Genomic DNA, 22,003 nt, shown 5'->3' on the forward strand with positions numbered 1-22,003 from the left:
TGAAGACAAAATAAAATCCTTCCATGGTAAACAAAAGTTAAAAGAATTGACAAATAGAAAAACTGCACTACAGAACATTCTCAGCAAAATATTCCATGAGGAGGAAATGAAAAACAACAATGTAGGTCAGGAAGGTAGGAACTACCTTAAAGGAGAAGCCAATCAAGGAGAAACCAAGTCAAGTTAAAAACCAAAAATGAGCCAAAAATGACTGGGAATACAAATCATATCTCAATAATAACTCATCAATCAAAAGACATAGACTGGCAGATTGGATTAAAAAGCAAGACTCAACAATATGCTGCCTTCAAGAGACTCATCTCTTAGAAAAAGACATCCACAGACTAAAGGTGAAAGGATGGGAAAAAACCTGCGAGGCACACAGATTCAGTAAAAAAGCATGGGTTTTCATATTTGTATCAGATAAAGGGGACTTCAACCCAAAGTTAGTCAGAAGGGATAAAGAAGGACATTTCATACTGTTTAAGGGAACCATAAATCAGGAAGACATAATGATCGTAAATATATATGCCCCAAACAACAATACATCCATGTACATCAAATCCTTCTCAATTCCAAGAATCAAATAGACCACAACACAATAATTCTGGGTGACATTAACACACTGCTCTCACCACTGGATAGATATTCCAAACAAAAACTAAACCTAGAAATCATAGAACTCAATAACACAATCAATAACTTAGACTTAACAGACATATATAGAATATCCCATCCATCAATGAGTGAATACACTTTCTTCTCAGCAGCACATGAATCCTTCTCTAAAATAGACTATATGTTATGCCACAAAGCAGCCCTTAGTGAATGAAAAAAAATAGAGCTACTATCTTAAATTCTATCAGATCATAATGGAATGAAATTAGATATCAATGACAAAATAAAAAACAGAAAATACTCCAACACCTGGAGACTAAATAATTTGAATTGATTGAAGCATGGATAACAGGAAACATCAGGGAGGAGATAAAAAAAAAAAATTCTTGGAGATAAATGAGAATGATGATACAACATATCAAAATCTCTGGGACACTATGAAAGCAGCACTAAGAGGAAAATTTATTGCATACAGTGTATTCAAGGAAAGAATAAAAAGTCAAGAACTAAATGAACTAACATTACACCTTAAAGCCCTAGAAAAAGAAGAGCAGATCAACACCAAAAGTAGTAGAAGACAGAGAATAATTAAAATCAGAGCTGAATTGAATGAACTTGAAACAAAAGATTGATAAAACAAAAAGTTGATAAAGCAAAAAAAATTGATAAAACAAAAAGTTGGTTCTTTGAAAAACTAAACAAAATAGATAAACCCTTAGCCACACTAACAAAGAGGAGAAAGAAACTCAAATTACTAAATTCGTGATGAAAAAGGAAATATCCTGACAGACACCATTGAAAACATAATTAGAAGCTACTTTGAAAATGTATACTCCAATAAACTAGAAAATTGACATCAACAATTTCTAGAGATATATGATCCTCCAAAACTGAACCAGGGGGATATACACAATTTAAACAGATCAATTTCAAGCAATGAAATGGAAGAAGCCATCAAAAACCTACCAACCAAGAAAAGTCTGGGACCAGATAGATTCTCAGCTGAGTTCTACAAGACCTTCTGAGAAGAACTTATACCAATACTCCTCAGAGTATTCCATGTAATAGAAAAGGAAAGTACCCTTCTAAATTCATTCTGAAAAGCTAGTATCACTCTGATACCAAAACCAGACAAAGACACATCAAGGAAAGAAAACTCTAGACCAATATCTCTGATGAATATAGACACAAAAATCCTTAACAAAATTCTTGGCAAATCGCATACAAAAACATTTTTAAAAGATAATGCACCATGATCAAGTGGGGTTCATCCTAGGGATGCAAGGTTGGTTCAACATTCGGAAATCAATAAATGTAATTCATCACATTATTAGACTTAACGGTTAAGAATCATATGATTATTTCAGTAGATGCAGAGAAAGCGTTTGACAAAATACAACACCCCTTCATGCTTAAAGCACTAGAAAAAACAGGGATAGTGGGAACATTACCTCAACATTGTAAAGGCTATTTATGCTCAGCCCACAGCCAACATCATTCTTAATGGAGAAAAACTGAAAGAATTCCCTTTAAAATTGGAACAAGGCAGGGATGCCCTCTTTCACCACTTCTATTCAACATTGTCCTTGAAACTCTAGCCAGAGCAATTAGACAGACCAAAGAAATTAAAGGGATACAAATAGGAAAAGAAGCACTCAAACTATCCCTATTTGCTGATGACATGATTCTATATTTAGAGGATCCAAAAAACTCCACCAGAAAACTTTTAGACCTAGTAAATGAATTCAGCAAAATAGCAGGATATAAAATCAACACACATAAATCTAATGCATTTCTATTCATAAGTGATGAATCATCTGAAAGAGAAATGAGGAAAACAATTCCATTCACAATAGTCTCAAAAAAAAAAAAAAACCTTCAGAATCAATCTAACAAAAGAGGTGAAAGACCTCTACAGTGAAAACATTAAAGAAAGAAATTGAGGAAGACCTTAGAAGATGGAAAAATCTCGATGTTCTTGGATAGGCAGAATTAATATTAACAAAATGGTCATACTTCCAAAGGCACTATATAGATTTAACACAATTCCAATTAAATTTCCAATGACATTCCTCATAGAAATAGAGAAAACAATCAAAAACTTCATCTGGAAGAACAAAAGACCAAAGCAATCCTGGGCAGGAAGAGTGATGCACAATACCAGATCTTAAATTCTACTAGAGAGCAGTAGTAACAAAACAGCATGGTATTGGCACCAAAATAGGCAGACCGATGGTATAGAATAGAAGATACAGAGACAAACCCACATAAGTAGTTATCTCATTTTAGACAAAGGTGCCAAAAACATAAAATGGAGAAAAGATAGCCTCTTCAACAAATGGTGCTGGCAAAACTGGCAATCCATATGTAGTAAAATGAAGTTAAACCCCTCTCTCTCACCCTGTACAAAACTCCACTCAAAATGGATCAAGGATTTAGGAATTAGACCTCAGACCCTTCACCAAATAGAAGAAAAAGTAGGCCTGAATCTTCATCATGTTGGCTTTGAACTAGACTTCCTTAACAAGACCCCCAAAGTGCAAGCAATGAAAGCAAGAATCAATAAATGGAATGAATTCAAACTAAAGAGCTTTCTCTCAGCAAAGGAAACCATAAATAATGTGAAAAGAGAGCCTACAGAGTGGGAGAAAATCTTTTCCACACACCCTTCAGACAGAGCACTAACCTCCAAAATTTATAAAGAACTTAAAAAACTCTACACCAAAAATATGAAGAACCCAATCAATAAATGAGCTAAGGAATTGGACAGACACTTCACAGAAGATATACAGGATATCAACAAATATATGAAAAAGTGCTCATCATCTCTAGTAATTAGAGAAATGCAAATTAAAACCACCCTAAGATTTCATCTAACTCTATTTATAATGGCTATTATCAAGAACAGAAGCAATAATAAATGTTGGCATGGATGTGGGGAAAAAGGCACACTCATACATTGCTGGTGGAGTTGCAAACTGGTGCAGCCACTCTGGAAAGCAGTATGGAGATTCCTCAAAAAACGTGGAATGGGTCCACCATTTGACCCAGCTATCCCACTTCTTGGCCTATATCCAAAGGACTTAAAATCAACATACTACAGTGATGTAGCCACATCAATGTGGGGGAAGGAGAGGTAGTAGACTGAGACAGTATTACGCTATGCCTATTTATGATTACATGAATGGCATGAATCTACATTGTGTACAACCATAGAAATGAAAAGTTCTACCCCATTTGTGTACAATGAAATAAAAATGCAGTCTGTAGAAATAAAAATTTTCAAAAATGCCATGGGGATTTTGGTAATGAATGGATTGAATCTGTATATGCTTTGGATAGTATTGGCATTTTAATAACACTGTTTTATCATCCATGAACATGATATATATTAATGTCTTCTTTTTTATCTATGATTTGGAGTTTTCTATATACTCCAAGTTTTTATTTTTTACCTCCAGTTATATTTACCCTCAATATTTTATTCTTTTTGATGTTACTACAATGAGATTGCTTTCTTAATTTCTGTTTGTCACTTTGTCATTATGACAATGTGCCTGTGATAATCAGTTTATAAGGATGAAAGTTTTATTTTGGCTCATAGTTACATAGGTTTCATTCTGTAGTCACTGGACCCTGTTGCCTTGGACCTTGGACCCTGCAACCCTTGTTGCAGCAAAATATATCATGCAGGATGATTTGGCACAGGAAGCCTGTTTGCCTTGTGGTAGGTAGTTAGCAAAGAGGGAGAAAAGAGGGGCCAGGGTCCCAATATCCCTTTCAAGGATATACCCCAGGAACTCAACTTTCTTCCACTAGGCCCCACCTTCCCAAGGTCCCACCACCAGTCAGTAGTACCACAGACTGAGAATCAGGCTTTTAATACATGAGCCTTTGAGAACTAAGGGTGGAATGCTGTAGGTATAGGGGCCAATATGTTGAAGGCTTGATCCCCAGCCTGTGTCACTACTGGGAGGCAGTGAAACCTTTGCAGGTATAGTTTCTTGAAAGTAAGCTGGGTCACTGAGGGCACATTGAGGGAGAAGTGGGACTCCAGCTTCTTCCTATCTCTCTTTTTGCTTCCCAGCCACCATGAGGTGAACAGGCCTCCTCATTCATGTGCTTCCACCACGATATGATATACTTTCTCACTAGGACCCAAAGCAACAGGGCCAAACAACCATAGACTGAAACCTCTGAAACTGTGAGCCAAAATAAATCTTTCCTCCTTATCGTTGTTTATCTCTGATATTATCACCTTGCCAGAAAACTAACATTTTCCTTAGAAATACAGTAGATTTTTGTGTGTTGATTTTTTTTTATCCTGCACCTTCACTGATTTTTTTTGTTACTTCCAATTTTTTAAATATTTAGTACTTTTTATATTTAAGACCTCAGCTATAAGGAGATAATTTTACTTCTTCCTTTCCAATGTGGATGCTTTTATTTATTTATCTTGCCTAATTGGTGACTATGGTTTTTATGAAGATGTGGGCTACAAATAGTAAGAGTGGGCATCCTTGCTTTGTTCTTGATCTTCAAGGAAAAACTTTTATTTTTTTACCATTGAGCATATTAGCTGTAGGTTTTTCCATGCATGGCTTTTATTATGTTGAGGTAATATCTTCCTAAGAACAGGAAGTTGGAGGGTTTATCATGAAGTGGTGTTGAATTTTCTCAAATGCCTTCTGGCACCTATTATATTCAAGCAAATTTTTAATCCTTTGTTCTATTCATTTAGTTTATCACATTAATTGATTTTCAAATATTGACCCACCCTTGCATCCCAAGAATAAATCCCCCTTAGTCATAATGTGTTTATTCCTTTAATTGTGTTGTTGAATTCAGTTCTCTGTATTTTTTTGTAGATTTTTGCTTCTATGTTCACCAAAAGTATTGTTTTATGGTTTTGCTTCTTAAATCTTTTTTTAAAAAAAATTTTAGTTGTCGATGGACATTTATTTATTTATTTATATGTGCAGTGCTGAGAATTGAAACCAGTGCCTTAAACATGCTCAGCAAGCGCTCTACCCCTGAGCCACAACCCCAACCCTTAAATCTTCTTTAATATTGATTGTAGGAGCATTGCTGGTCTTTGCATGAGTTTGGAAATGTTTTCTTCTATGTTTATAGATGAGTTTGAGAAGAATTGCCTTCAATTCTTCAAGATTTCTTTAGTGAGAGATTTGGTCATAAGTTTAATATTCTTACTCTTCTATTTATAGGTCTATTAATATTGTCTCTTAATCACTTGGTGTTAATAGTTATGTCTTTGTGGGAATTCATGCATTTCTTCTATGTTATCAAATTTGTTGGAATTTAATTGGTCTTACCACATTCTTAGAATCCTTTATATTTGTGTGTCATCAGCTGTAATGTCTTTTCTTTCATATCTGATTTTATTTATTTCAGTGTTCCCTTTTCTCTTGTGTAGCTAAAACTTTGTGAATTTTCTCTATTTTTTTTCAAAAATCCAAATCAATTTCATTAATTTTTCTGTTCTCTACTTCATTGATTTCTAATCTTTATAATTTTGTTTCTTTTGATGATGGTGGGTGGACTGTGTTTCTTTGTTCTAGTTCTTTGAGGTATACAATTAAGTTTTTGTTTTAGATCTTCCTTCATTTTCAGAGCAGGCTTGTATTGTTATGCTCTATTCCCTAAGTTATGGCGTGGAGTGTTCTCATTTTCATTTGACTCATGATATTTTCTAATTCCCCTTACCATGTCTTCTTTGATGTACTGGATTGTTCCAGAAAGTGTTGTTTACACTCAGGACTGGCAGCACATACTTTTAATTCTAATTCTTCAGGAGGCAGAGGCAGGAGGGTCAGAAGTTCAAGGCCAGCCTGGGAAACTTATCAAGACCCTGTTCCAAAATTTAAAATATGAGTGTAACTTTCCCCCCACATCCTCGCCAACACGTATTATAGCCATTCTAATTGGTGTGAGATGAAATCTTAGGGAGTGTTGATTTGCATTTCTCTTATTAACTAGAGATGTTCAACATTTTTTCATATATCTATTCATTGCTTGTAAATATTCTGTGAATTGTCTGCTCTGTTCCTTAGCCCATTTATTGACTGGGTTATTTGTAATCTCGGTGTTAATTTTTTTGAGTTCTTTATAAATTCTGGAGATTATTGATCTGTCTGAAGTGCCTGTAGTAAAGATTTTCTCCCACTCTGTAGGGCTCTCCCTTCACATTGTTGATTGTTTCCTTTGCTGAGAAAGAGCTTTTTAGTTTGAATCTATCCCATTTATTGATTCCTGCTTTTATTTCTTGTGCTTTGGGAGTCTTGTTAAGAAAGTTTCGTCCTAAGCCAACACGATGGAGATTGGGCCTACTTTTTCTTCTATTTGGTGCAGGGTCTCTGGTCTAATTCCTAGGTCTTTGATCCATTTTGAGTGGAGTTTTGTACAGGGTGAGAGATAGGTGTTTAATTTCACTTCATACATTGCTGGTGGGATTGCAAATTGGTGCAGCCATACTGGAAAGCAGTATGGAGACTCCTCAAAAAACTTGGAATAGAACCACCATTTGACCCTGCTATCCAACTTCTTGGCCTATACCCAAAGTACTTAAAATCATCATACTACAGTAATGTAGCCATATCAATGTTTATAGCAGCTCAATTCACAATAGCTAGATTGTGGAACCAACTTACATGCCCTTCAGTAGATGAATGTATAAAGAAACTGTGGTATATATATACACAATGGAATATTACTCAGCCATAAATAAGAATAAAATTAAGGCATTTGCAGGTATATGGATGGAGTTGGAGAATATCATGCTAAGTGAGATAAGCCAATCCCAAAAACACAGGGCCCGAATGTTTTCTCTAATAAGTGGATGGATGATATATAACGTGGGTGGAGCGGGTATGGGAAGAATGGAGAAAGAGCAGATTGTGTAGAGGGAAATAAGGTGTGGGGAGGAGGTGTTGGGGGGAAGAAAAGATGGCAAAATGAGAGAAACATCATTACCCTATGTACTTGTATGATTACACAAATGGTGTGACTCTACTTCATGTACAACTAGAGAAATGAAAAGTTGTACCCCCTGTGTGTATAATGAATCAAAAAATAATAAACAAACACTCCGCTGCTCAGCCTCTCCCCAATCCTAGTCATGGATTAGAAATAACAATAAGAACTTTAGAAGTAGAATAATAAGAAATGTTAAAAATATCTACAAAACTACAAGAGTTGACAGACATAATCAACGCCAAATTACATGTGAATATTGTTTGACTGTTTTCTAAATGCTTTTTCATTTATTATGTCATTTGATCATGTAGTAAACCATATAAAACCAGTGAAAAGTGTAACACTAAGACCTCAAGCACAAATAAATGGAAAAAGAAAGAAAGGAAGGAAGGAAGGAAGAAAGAAAGAAAACAAGCTCTGGGGATGTAGCTTAGTGGTAAAGTGCTTGCATTACTTATATGGTGCTCTGGAGTCTATCCTCAGCAACAAAAAACAAACAAATAGAAAAAGGCATATTGTTTAATTTTTACACATTTGTGAATTGTCCAGTTTTCCTTCACCTGTTAAATTCCAGTTGTGTTACATGGTGATCAGAAAATAACTTTTATAAGAGTTCAGTCTTCTTAAATTTGTTATGACATGTTTTGCGACCTAGTATGTGATCTATCCTGGAGAAAGTTTCGTGTGTACTTGAGAAGACTGTGTATTCTGCTACTGTGTAGAATGTTCTCTGTATATCTATTTGGTCTACATTGTTGTTCAGGTATGTTGTTTCTTTTTTCTATTTTCTGAGGTGATGTTTTATCCTTTATTGGAAGTTGGGCATTGAAGTAGCTTACTAATATTGAACTGCTTCAGTTCTGTCAATGTTTGCTTTATATATTTGGGTTCTCTGATGTTAGTACATTTATTTTTATAATTATGGTATCTTCCTGGTGAATTGACCCTTTTATTATCCTTGGATGTTAAAATTTTGTCTCTTCTGACACTTTTTGACTCAAAATTCATTTTGTCTGATACATATTTAGCTACCCCTGCTGTATTTGGCTTATAATTTGAATGGAATTTTTATCACATTACTTAATTTAGGAAGACTTTTTTTTTTTTTTTTTTTGCGGTGCTGGGGATCAAACCCAGGGCCTTGGGCATACAAGACAAGCACTCTACCAACTGAGCTATCTCCCCAGCCCTGAGCTATCTCCCCAGCCCACTTAATTTAGACTGTATCTGTTCTTATATGTAAACTTAAGTCTCTGTTAGACAACTTATGGCTGGATCTTGATTTTTCATCTGTTCTAACCACTCTTGTATCTTTTGGTTGAGGAATTTAATTTATTCATAGTAAAGTAATCATTAATGAGGAAGATGAATATTTTTGCTCATACATTTCTAACACCAAATGTGTGTGGTATCTTTCCTTCTAATGCCAAATTTATGTTGCCTTTTCTAATACCAGTTGTCTAACTCCTGGACACCAGCTGTGTATCCTACAATTCAGAGCAATTGTGGTAGTTGGTATCCTGAATTAGGGTCATACTCCACACTCTTAAGAAATCAGTCTTATAAGACTGTCCTTTCTGTTTTGTTTTTTTTGTTGTTGTTTTTTTTTGTGGTGCTGGCGATTGAGTGCAAGGCAAGCACTCTACCAACTGAGTTATATCCCCAGCCCCTAAGACTGTCTTTTCTTAAGATGACATTTACAAGTATCAGGTCTCTGGGTTACCCATACTTTTGTCAGAGTTGCCTCAAAGTCAGTGCCCCCAGTTCAAATTACTAATCTGCTATAATAGCTCACAAAACTCTGGAAAACACTTTCCTTGCTATCACCAGTTTATTTTAAAGGCTACTAATAGGCAGCCAGATCAGGTACATAGGATAAATTATGAAAGATTCCTAAACACAAGAGCTTTTGACATCATGTTTGGAACATACCACACTCTTGACACATGGATACTTGCATGCTCTCCAAACCCTTTTGTTTAGTGATTTTTATGGATGTTTTGTGACATAGGTAGATAGAGTAAGCCATTAACCCTTGGTGATTAAGTTCAACCGTCATCCTTTCCTGCCTTCCTGGACTTTTCATGCAGAAATTTTCATGCCTCTAAGGATTCCGTGGTCTTCCTGGCAAACAACTCCTATCTTGTAGGTACATAGGGGTAGCCCTCAGTCACTAGCCCTCTCGTGAGCATGCAGAAGGCACTTAGACGTTCAGAGATTTCAAGGGTTATAGGAGCTATATGTTAGGAACCAGGTACAAATATCAAATGTTTAATTTTTATTGTACCACAGAAAGACATTTACTAGCATTTTGTTAAAAGTTTGCTATCTTATATATCTTTTGTCCCTGTTTTCCTTTTATACTGTCTTCCTTTACATTTTGTTGATTTTTTATAGTGATATGCTTTGATTTCTATCTTTATTTTACATATTTTCATTGTGAGTACAATCAGACTTACTGAAAACATTGTATAGTTTTAACAGTCTACTTTAGCTAATAACCTCAATTGCATATAAAACTACATTATTAATTCTCTCCATAGAATTTATATTATTAACATCATAGTTTATATCATTTTGTATTGTATAACCATGAACATATTTTATATAATTGATTTTAAAATTTTGACTTTAACTTTTATACTAGAATCGAAAAGTAATTTCCATAGAACTCTTACAGTATTGTATGCATTTACTTTTAACAGCAAATTTTATACTTACATGTGCATTGCTGGTGCTATTTAGCTTTGGTTTGTTTCAAACTTGAAGAATTCTCTTTAACATTTTATGTAAGACTGGTTGTATAATGATAGACTTCTTCAGCTTTTTCTGAGAATCAGAAAATTCAAATTCAATTTTAAAGGACAATTTTGCAAAGTATTATATTCTTTTTTTTTTTTTTTTTTTTTGTGGTGCTGGGTATTGAACCCAGGGCCTTATGCTTGCGGGGAAAGCACTCTACCAACTGAGCTATCTCCCCAGCCCCAAAGTATTATATTCTTGGTTGGCAGTTTTTTACCACTCTGTATTTTTAAAATATTCCACTGCCTATTTGTTTGCAAAGCTTCTGCTGAGAAATCCATTGACTGTCTTGGGTAAGTTTCCTTGTATGTGATGTGTTCCTTGTCACTGGCTGCTCTCACAGTTCTCTTTGTCTGACATTCACAATTCAATTGTAATGTCTCTCACTGGGAAATTCTTTGGGTTCATCTTATCTGGATTTCTTTGGAATTCATAAATGTAGAAGTTCCTTTTTTCAAATTCCAAAAGTTTCTTCCTTTATTTCTTTAAGTTTTTGTCTCTGTCTTTTCTTTCATGAACATTCGTAATTGTACATATTGGTCAACTCAATGGTGTCCCATATGTCACCAAGCTTTCTTCATTCTTTTTCACTCTTTTTTTTCTATTTATGTCATTGACTGGCTTATTTCAAATGACCTATCTTCAAATTCAGTGATTCTTCTACTTGATCTAGTATGATGTTTTAATGTAGATTGAATTTCTCTATTGAATTTTTCATTTTAGTTACTGTTTTCTTTCTGGGCCAGACTTCTTTTGGTTCATATGTATCTTTGCTAAAATTTTCATTTTTTTAATGCATTTTTCTCCCAATTCATTTTGAACACTTTTCCAGGTATTTCATATATTATATGTCAGTAAAACTGGGGTCTTGAAGTTTTATCTTGTTCCTTTTGGAGAGGCATGTTTTTCTACTTGTTCATTTTCCTTATCTCTTAGTGTTAGTACCTGCACACTAGAAAAAACAATCACCTTTTCCAATCTTCATGAACAGGATTTGTATATAAGACCCTCAATAGGAAGCCCTGCCAGGGTCATTTCAAACTTTCTATGTATGTGTCTTTGCTGGATTTATTTGTGTAAATTCCCAGTTAGGGAATTTGCCTCTTTATTTTTTTCTTTTCTTTTTGAAATTTTTTTTTAGTTGTAGATAGACACAATACCTTTATTTCATTTCTTTATTTTTATTTGGTGCTGAGGCTGGAACCAGTGCTCTACCACTGAGCCACAACTGCAGTCCCTCTTTTCTTTTCTTTTCTTTTCTTTTCTTTTCTTTTCTTTTCTTTCCTTCTTTCTTTCTTTTTTTCATGAATTTAGAATTTTCTGCTGCTTCTGGTTTGTCTGTGGAACCACTGCTTTTCTTTTCTTTTCTTTTTAATTTTTTTTAATTTGTTCTAATTTGTTATACATGACAGTGTAATGCATTTTTACATTTTCATAGATCATACATAAATGGAGTGTAATTTCTTTTTTTCTGATTATACATATTGTAGGATCACATTAGTCATTTTGTCATATATGTACATGAGGTAATAATGTCTGTTTTACTCTATTATCCTTCCTACCACCATACCTTCTCCTTCCTTCACTCCCATCTACTTAATATAAAGTAACTCTGTTCTTCCCTATCTCTCCCCGCATTGTGAATTAGCTTCCACATATCAGAGAAAACATTTGGCCTTTGGGTTTTTTTGGGTTTGGCTTATTTCACTTACCATGATATTCTCTAACTCCATCCACTTACCAGCAAATGCCATAATTTCATTCTTCTTTAAAGCCCAGTAATATTCCATCATATGTATGTATGTATGCATATACATTTTCTGATGCAACAGGACACCAGGACTCCTTTAAGTTCTCAGAGGGACACATTCATCTAGATTATACCAGGTCTCATTCATCCTCTGAACATGGTGACACTGAAACCAGTTCTGAATGTTTGGCATGTTTCTTTCTTCTCTCTTCCTCCCAGAGATGAGCCAGTCTCTGGGATTCTCATTGGTTATTTTGTGCTGAATCAGGAGAGAGGCTCTGGCAGATGACTGCATGGTAGTCCAACCTTTGCCTTTGTTCTCAGTGGGCCTCATGCATCTAGAATATGCTGGGTCCCATCAGTGTTCTAAGACAGGTGAGATAAAGCCAGTCCCTCAGAGAGCCTCTGAAAGTGTTGGAGCATTGCACACTTAATCCAGCTCTCTTCTTCCAGAGAAAAACTGAGATTTCGTGATTTCTTTATCCACTTTATTAAAAGGAAGACAGGCTATGATAATTACTTACATGATAGTTCAAGGGGCCACATTTTCCCCCAGTGGCTAAAAGGTATCTAAAATATGCCAGGCACCCTCAGTGTTCCAAGGCAAAACAGGGCAGAAACCAGTCTCTCTGGCAGCCCCTGAAAAAGTTGGAAACTTGTACGTACAGTCCGATTCTTTTCCTCTCCAGGAACTGGAATTTGGTGGTTTATACCTTCTTGCTTTTCTGCTTTACTGAAGTTGAGGGACTATGGCAGGTGCTTGCTCACTAATCCAAACTGACTTCTTTGTTCTCAGTGTCTTCTAGATGTCCATAGCGTGCCAGCTTCTAACTTGCTTCAAAATAGGTGAGAAGGAACCAGTCCTTTGGGCAGAAGCCATTTCCTGGAAAATTTGAAATGTTTGACAGGCAGTCCATCTCTTTCCCTCCCCATGAAGAACCTGGGATTTTGAGGTTTCAGCAGTGTACTCTGTGCTGAGCCTTGGGGAGGGACTATAGGGAGTACTTGCTTGATAGATATCCTCCATACTGCTCTTTTTTATTCTTAGGGTCTCCCATCCAGGGTCCCTTCCTGTCAGGGCTCGGATTCAGGCAAGAAGTAAACCAGTCCCTTGGGCAACCCTCAGGAGCATCAGATGTACATTGTACATCAGGTGGACATTGGATGTATAGTTCAGACCCTTCTTTTCCTTCCGAGGAAGCTGGGTGCTTCAGTTTCCTAGGGCTCCTCTGGCGCTGAGCTGGGAAAGGGTTATGTTGTAAGGGTTTTATGGATTTTGCTACCACCATCAGTAGGCTAGTTTTGTGCTTTTTCCGAAATCCGGTTTTTGATTTTTGACACAGGGACTCTTTCTGAGTGTCTTTGTATCTTTGTGTCCATGGGGGAAGGAAAAGCCAGAACTTCCCATATCATTTCTCTGATGTCACCTCCCAGTTTTTCTTTCTGCTTGGCTTTTTTGTTTTCCTTCTCCCTTCTTCCTACATAGCTGCATTTCCTCCCAACACTGTCATGTTACTGGGCATCCAGCATAATCAAATCCCATGTAGATCTGTCATTGGCTCATATTCATGCACATATTTATTAATACCTACCTATCTGAATCTGGCAGTATTTACAAATATGTTTTTCTGCGTCTTCTGACTCAGTAACACATTTTGGGAATTTTTTCTGAGTTACCAGATTTAGTTCTATTTTATAATGGCTATGTAACATTCCATTATGAAAGTGTACCATTATTTTCTTCTTTTTCCTACTGAGAGTAGTTATCTCTACTTTTTCCTACCACAGGCATTTGCCCGTGTGTTTTCAGATTTTGAGGCTTTTATTTTGATAGGATAAAGTTTCCGGAGTGAAATTTCTTAGCCAAAAGGTTTTTCATAGTTTTACATTTGAATAAATGTCTCATTGCTTTCCCCAGGCTGTAAGAATATAATTTACCCACAGAATGTGACAATGCCTGTCCATCATGTCCCAGCCAGCCACATGTGTTAAGCATCGTTTACACTTTCCCAGCTCAACTGAGTGAAGGGATGTCTCTCTCCTAGTTCATGTTTATCTGAATATTGGCAAATTAATCTTCATGTATATTTATTGTCTAATTGAATTAACTTTTTTGATCATTGTTCATTCTTACTTTTAAATTTTTTACATTTTCTTCTCAGCTTATAATAGAGCATTGTATTGATAGATAACCCTACTTTTTTCAGATTAATCAATTTTGTACTTGATATTTTAGGATGTATTGACTATATAATTTTTTATTTGTTTATGAACAATATACCTATGTATTTTTTCATAGCTTTGGGGTGTTCAGTCTTACTTTGGTATGCCTCTAAAACCACAGCCTGTATATAGTCTCATGGATTTTATTACAAAATTTTAAATTAAATTTTTTTTATTTAAAGTCTTTGATTGTCTGAAACATATTCTTTATGTGTTATGTGATAGAGACAAATTTTTATATTCTGCCTCCAGATACCCATTTTTTCCTGTGCTGCTTGCTATTACAGCTCTCTCCACAATGATTTGAATCATGATCCTCAGAACATACTAACTGTGCATATATTCTCCAATCTTTTTGTGGCTGAATTATTCTGTCCTCTCATTTGCCTAATTGTCTATATCAGTGCCACATGGTGATTTTGTAGTATGTTTTGGTATCTGGTAAGTTACATCTCACTGTTTTTCTCTGATACATTTTAGAAAGGAAGGGCAATTTTGAGACATGAATTCTTCCATGTGAAATTTGTGAAAATTTATGCAATTCCGGGGGAAAAAAACTTCTGAGTTTTATTGTATTTGAATTAAATTCTTCAAACCCTTTGAATAAAAATATATTTGGTCCTGGAACAAAAGAGGTAATCCAGAAATTAAAAACCATCTTTTAAAGCAGAAGTACATGAAACAAAAGCATGCTTGTAAAGCAGGTTAGACCTCAGCTGGGGCTACTAAGTGGCAATGTGGCCTGAGAGTCTGTGAGTGCTTCAGAGAGGAGGACAGCCTGCCTCTTGGGACATCTGACCTCACCCTCAACTTTTTCTCAAGTCATGTAGAGGCACACCTCCTACCTGAGAAGATAAAGAACCCATGGTCTGAGTGACCCCATCATGAACTCATTTACTTAATCAGTGCAAGAAAGGAATGGTTCTTGGAGTAGGTGATCCTCAATGCCATCTTCCCATTGGATAAGGACATCTAGACAACTCAGGGAAGGAAAGTTGTCTCATTTATTATCCCTGTTCAGCATACAGCTGGAGGTAGTGTGGCTTGAGATTCTTTTTCAAATGGGGAAGAAATAGGGAAGATGAAATTTTCCTATGATTCAGACTGAGAAATACATTTGCTCAATTATAACATTGCCTTGATTTGAAGGACCTATCTGGGAAATATCATGGATTTAAATTTGACAGGGAAGCCTAATTTTTAAAATCCTAGTGTGTTAGAAGATGGACCCAAAGCTTTAAATCTTGGAAAGTCAATTGTTAATGCACTGAAAGTGTCACCACCACACCTTCCTAATATCCTACTTTACTGTATTCACAGGGAAATGTGTCCTTCTCCTGTTTACATCCTCAAACCGTCCCTGTGACTTTTCTGAGCTCAAGGAGTTATTTGGCTCTGCCTCACCCCTCAGGAGTGAACTCTCTGGCCATCTCTTTCCAATTTCGAACATGGAACAGAGCGGGGCTGTTGTTGACAAGTCAGTTTCTACACCGGTCAGGGGCTCTTGTCCTTGTTCTTAGTGATGGGAAACTCAAGTTGAGCCTGTGCCCACCTAGCCAGCCAGTGAGAGCCATCACAGCAGGTGAGACATTGCAGGTGTCTTTGTATGACCATCAACATCCTTACCCATAAGCCTGAGAGCAGTCATCTCTGAAATAAATAAAAAAATTGAAACAATGAGATATTCATAATCCCACTAGAACTGACTACAGATTCCATTTTCCATTTAAATGGGGGAACTCTAGGTTGATTACGGGTGAGTACTGTGACATAAGTTTGTCTACAGGAAAGTATGGTGTTACAGAGTTTAAAATATGACTCTTATTATGTTAAGTTGAAGGTTGGTAATCAGCTTGGAATACTAGGAGACATTAGCCTAATCCTAGGTAGTTTTGAGAAAATAGGTGGATCACTTTTAACTCTTTCAAATCTGTACACTTGCTGATTATCAAAATACAGTCTGAGACTTAGAATAGTATGACTTATGATTTTTTCAACTTTACAATGGTGCAAAAACTATATACACTTAGTAGAAATCATACTTTGAACTTCTAACTTTTAATTTTTACCTTTTCACATGCCAGTCAGGTATATGGCAGGATGCTCTCTCAATGTTGGGCAGCAGCAGCAGCCAGCCACATCTCCTAGTCAGCCCTGCAACCACAGAGGCTAACAACCAACACTCTGTGGTGTTCTTTGAGGCCAGTGGGTTTTTTGGATACAGGCATTTGATAAATTAAATGAGATATTCAACATTTTATTATAAAATGGGTTTTATGTTAGATTATTTTTCCCAACTATAGACTAAGGTATGTGTTCTGAGCATGCTTAACAAAGGCCAGGATAAGTTACAATGTTCCATAATAGGTTAATTAGGTTTGCTAAACAAATTTTCAACTGTGATATTTTCAACTTAAAGATGGGTTTATTGGGAGGTAATTCCATTGTAATCTGAGGAGTGTCTATAATTTAAGTTTCCCCCTTTTTTCAGAACAGCTATCTCGGGCAGAGGTTACTTGTTTTGGATGAAATGACCTATAACTGGTAGAGCATGTTATCTTTGAACATTGGGGACCATTTTGCATATAAACATTGATGGCAGTTTTAATTCAATTGGAGCCTGGGCATGTCACTCCATGAATGTTGAATATGGAAGGAATATTTTGCTTATGGTCTGAAAAGCTGGGAATGAAAATAAATTTTTTCTTTCCTTTTTAAACCAAAAATTCTTACCCACCAGCATGCTGAGTTTCCTTGTGAACTGAACTGAGGGCATTAATTCAGTCAGTGTTAGCGTTCCAATCTGTATATAATATTAGCTGGAACTGTTTATAGTTGTTTTCACATGGATATGGTTACACACACACACACACACACACACATATATGTACATATGTATATGTATATATTTAGACACATACATATTAATTGAACTTTTTTTGTTAGCCAGCACTATTATAGAACCCCCTTTTATTTTTCTTTTTTCTTTTTTTGCGGTGGGGCTGGGGTTACTGGAGACTCTGAACCCAGGGCCTTGCACATGCTGGGCAAGTGATCTACACTTAGTTAGACCTCCATCTAGGTTGAATAGCTTTTTAAACTTTTAGAGTGCAATATGTACTATTTTTCCCCTGAAACAAAGTAAAGGTAAATTTCTCATGATATTTGATTGCTAAGTTTGAAATAGATGAAAAATAAGACAGATCACAAAATTTTTACCACAATTTTTAATTTAGAAGCATTGCATGGAAAGACCACAGAGATTTTTTTTTTATTTTCTTCATTTTGGTTTCTTCTTCTAGCTCTAGGATTATAGACTTTGAGAATTCTATTTCAGAGTTAACTTCATCAAATATGTTTTATCATCTAGCCCAAATCCTCTATATTCTTGTTTTCAGTTGTTCTCACTCTCTAGGGATCTATGACTATGACTTTTGGGGTCACATTAGAAATATGACCTACATAAGAGAATTATGAGTCCTAGTGGGAGATCAAGCAGAAAGAAAAAGCTGGTTTCTAGATCAGTTGCAGGATTTGGATTTATGTGCTCATTTGGGCAAGGAATGCTAAAATATGATATTTAATTAGATGTAAAACTGAACTTTAGCAGGAAGAAGGACCACATTTTATTTGGGGATTACATCTCCACTGTGCCATAAAATGACTTCTGATTCCTGTAGGTTGATTTATATTCTTAAAAAGCTGTAACCAGTGTGTACCTTGATCATTTATTAGATATATTAGTTAACTATGTTGGGACAGTCCCTCAGGTGGTAAGATTAGACTCAAGCAGCTTTAGCCACATGCTAAAAATCAATTATTCAATAATTTGTTGTTTTTAAGTAAATAAAGCTTTTCTCTGGGTTCCTCTCATTTCTACAAAGACAGTTTCTAAAGATCCCAACTACTTACTCTCCCCTCAGGAAAACATGCATCTGTTCCCTGCAGTGATGGGTGCCTGGTCTGCTATAGAGGAATGTAACGTCTTATCCATTGATGTTAGACTTGGTCAAGTGACACATTTGGTCAATGGAAGTGACATTGACACATTTGAGTAGAAACTTCAAGAACCATAGCAAGACTCTGCCAAGTGCTCTCTTCTCTAAGCCATGAAGAGATGTAGGCCACACATTCAAACTTGGTCTTAAGTGAATAGATCGCGTGCCACAGAGTAGATGCAGATCCTGCTTGCTTGGAAGAACAGAGTGAACTTTGGTTTGTTAGTCACTGACACATGGGTTGTTTGCTGCCACAAAATACTCTAGTGGAAGCTAACAAAAATTGCCTTGGGTGATGTCCTAGGATTCTTGCTATTCACTGATTGATCTCCTGTGTGATGGTATGAATTTTCGTTATAAAGCCTGGTAATGGAGTCAGCAGGAAATGCTCCCATCATACTCAGTTGGTTGCCAGTCTGCGACAACTCACCTGCTCCATCACTTTAAGAAGAATAGATAGTTCATCTTATGGAGTCAAGAGACTGACTGCTTGAGCAAGAACTAATGTTTGTATTGAAAAATAACAGTCTAGTTATGGCTAAATATACTGTAGCAAATTTGGAAAAGAGAATGTAAAACTGACATGAAATGAAAACATAGTTATCTCATCCAAATATTTAAATTTTTAAGAATATTTCTTCCAATAGCCTGATGCCTTAACCCAGGCTTGTAATCCCAGCAGCTTGGGAGACTGAGGCAGGAGGATTACAAGTTCAAAGCCATCCTCAGCAACTTAGCAAGTCCCTAAACATCTTCGCAAGAACTGTCTCAAAATAAAATACAAAAAAAAAAAAAAAAAGCAAAAAAGGGTTGAGGATGTGGCTCAGTGTTTAAGTACCCCTGGGTTCAATACCTGATGCCAAAAAAAGAGAATATTTCTGCCAACTTTTTTTGTATGCTCATACAAAGCTTGAGCATGTCCACACATACCACATACATACACACACATTTTAATATGCTTTTTTAGCTTTACATTTTATTTTATGAATTTCTATGCCTAATTAGTGCCTAAATTGTTATTTTTGTGAATATTTGATGTGTTTGTTATACCTGAGCATATCATTTTTCTAAGTCTATTAAGATTATTATAAAGAATAACAATACGCGAATGTAAGAAAATATTTTTATAATTTGAAATATTGGATAATATTTGTACTTCTCAACAGCTTAAGATATTATTTAACTAGATGAGTCTAAAATATGCCCTGTGTCATGTCATTAGAAATGTTTTATCATCACAGGGTAGTTCAGGGTCAGTTGTGGAAAGTGTGTTACACCAAAGCCCTAGAAATGGAAGAAAGTAATACTGTCTCCTGGTATAGAATATAGGACTATCCACTCTGCTTTTGTCTTTATCCCTTTCATTCTCATTTCTTGATCTTCTCCTTCTCCCTCCCCCATACTTATCTGACTTAAATGAGTGAAAGTGAAAACAGCACTGGCAATGGGTATGTAGACCATAATACTCCCAACTGAACATAATAAGTGTTGTTAGAACATAAATAAGAACCAGACAAACCAATCCATAACCAGGAGACCAGAGACAAAGACCCCTAACCCAACTCAACAAGCCCCTGTCCAAGATGACATGGAGAATCCCTTCCTCTTGAGTAAAAATTATCAGGCTACCCACTCACCTAATCACCTTCTTAGGATCTCCTATAGAACCCCAAATCTTTCCTTAGCCTTTCCCTTTCTTCCGCAGAGGTCCCAAACAGAAAAACGAGATGGGCACTTGAGGCGGGATGTGGTGGTCTTTGACATGCAGATTTGCCATTTTCTACATCCACTGTTTTCAGGTACTGGTCCTGTACTGGGGTCCCTTATAACCCACTTCGTTTACCTCTAGGTGCTGGATTAAATGATGGTCAATGGCATTCTGTGTCCTTGTCTGCTAAAGGGAATCACTGGAGCCTGAAGGTGGATAGCAATGCATCCTCTGCTGCCCATTCCCTACGTGGGTGGGTTGATTCTGCTGATACCTATTATTTTGGGGGTAAGTAAAAGGAACAGGCAATATTGTTAATCAAATCTTCTTTATCTTTATGGCTTCTTAGAACATAGGATTGATATTGCTAAATGAAAACATATTTAAGAATGATTTTTCCCTTTCAGTGATAGGTCAGTTGGGAATGTTGATGGACAAAGATTGCTGGGGTCCAGCCCTAGCAGGGGTCGGGGGTCCTCGGTGGATGGGAGGCGTCGGCAGTGGAGAAACAGCACACAGAGACACCAAGTGTTCTGAGGCTGAATCTGTCTTTATTTTTTCTGCCAGCCTTTTTATAGATATTTTTCTTTAGTAATGATTATATCATTTTTGGTAGTTTAAAACTGCATATGGGAGTTGCTTTATTCTGACTGCTGGCTCCTCTTCTCCCTGGAGGCCAACTATCACAATGTATCCTCAGCAACACCTGAAAGCTTGTTGGAGCTGCTCTCTCACTGCCCCTTACTTTCTGCATCATGATCTACATGTGATCAAGATGCCCAGGTGGTCTTCAGTACTTTAGAGTTTGAGAAACCATCTATACAGAAGGGCACTATTACTTACCCCAGAGCAAGATGTTAATTGTCTATTAATTTTTCTGCTCTTGCTTAGCAATGCATTTTACCAAGACAACCAGGCCATATCCTCTGGGCTCCAGTAAATGGAGCATTTGTTTGCTGAATGGAATTTAGTTCATCCAGGATCCCTTCAGCCAGCGAGAGAGTGCCTCTGAGTGTAATGAATCTTTATCCCTGAGGCAGTCAAGTGAAAAATTTTTTGCCACTAGAAGCTTGGACCTGTCAATAGTCAGACTTATTTCTAACCTTGGCTTAATGCCTTTCTTGATATTATTCCTGTTTTGCATTTTATAGTTGTTTCTTTCTAAAGTAGGATTGGATTCATGATGGAGATAGGTTTCCAGCCCAACAAGAAAATATAAAATCCTCTCTAAGAATTGACAATGGGCACACAAACCATGAATCCAGTTGTTTAATCTTTCAAGTTTCCTAGAACAACCATGACTGCAAGAGGTAAAATAGTGTCAACACCCTTAAACAGTGGACTGTGTGCTTTCCTTGTTTGCTAAATATGGTACATCTCTGACTTGGAGAGGGTTTTACGAGATGTTTGCTATTTATGAAGGATTTTATAGCTCTGCAGAGAAATAAATTCCTTCAAAACCAAATTGAGAATTTATCCAAGAACTGTAATTCAAAAGGTAAAAGATTCTGAAGCACTGAAAGGGATAGGAAGCAAAATCCTGGCTGTAGTGTTTAATGATATAAAATATACTGGAGAAAAATGCTTTCAAATCACAGAATCATCTTTTACATATTCAGAATATGCAATGCACAGAAACATGAGAGTAAGTACTTTCCATAAATATATACACACTGATGTGATAGGAGTTGTTACTAAGAAATAGACCACATCCACACATTTATACATTACTAATTTTCTTAAAAGAATATACATTTACTCACCTTGGCAGTCTATAGAATGCAACATTACGATACTTTAGAAGCTTTTCTTGCTTCTTTCAAATATTATCTTGCACTTTGTAGATTTATCATCTATGTAAGTAATTTTAAACAGTATTTTGTGCTGGTCCACTTTTAACTTTATACATAG

At 36.2% G+C, this 22,003-nt stretch overlaps 1 protein-coding gene across 3 annotated transcripts in view; it reads left to right on the forward strand.

Moving 5' to 3' along the window:
- Positions 1–22,003, forward strand: part of LOC124965505 (contactin-associated protein-like 3) — a 214,094-nt gene that overhangs the window by 100,593 nt on the left and 91,498 nt on the right. For all 3 annotated transcript variants that reach the window (XM_047526489.1, XM_047526491.1, XM_047526490.1), the window contains exons 8-9: positions 15,707–15,968; positions 20,234–20,380. In XM_047526489.1, coding sequence (XP_047382445.1) covers positions 15,707–15,968; positions 20,234–20,380 — 409 coding nt within the window. The remainder of the gene's footprint in view (positions 1–15,706; positions 15,969–20,233; positions 20,381–22,003) is intronic.

The sequence above is a fragment of the Sciurus carolinensis genome, chromosome 15 (assembly GCF_902686445.1).
Source record: "Sciurus carolinensis chromosome 15, mSciCar1.2, whole genome shotgun sequence".
Classification (NCBI taxonomy): domain Eukaryota; kingdom Metazoa; phylum Chordata; class Mammalia; order Rodentia; family Sciuridae; genus Sciurus; species Sciurus carolinensis.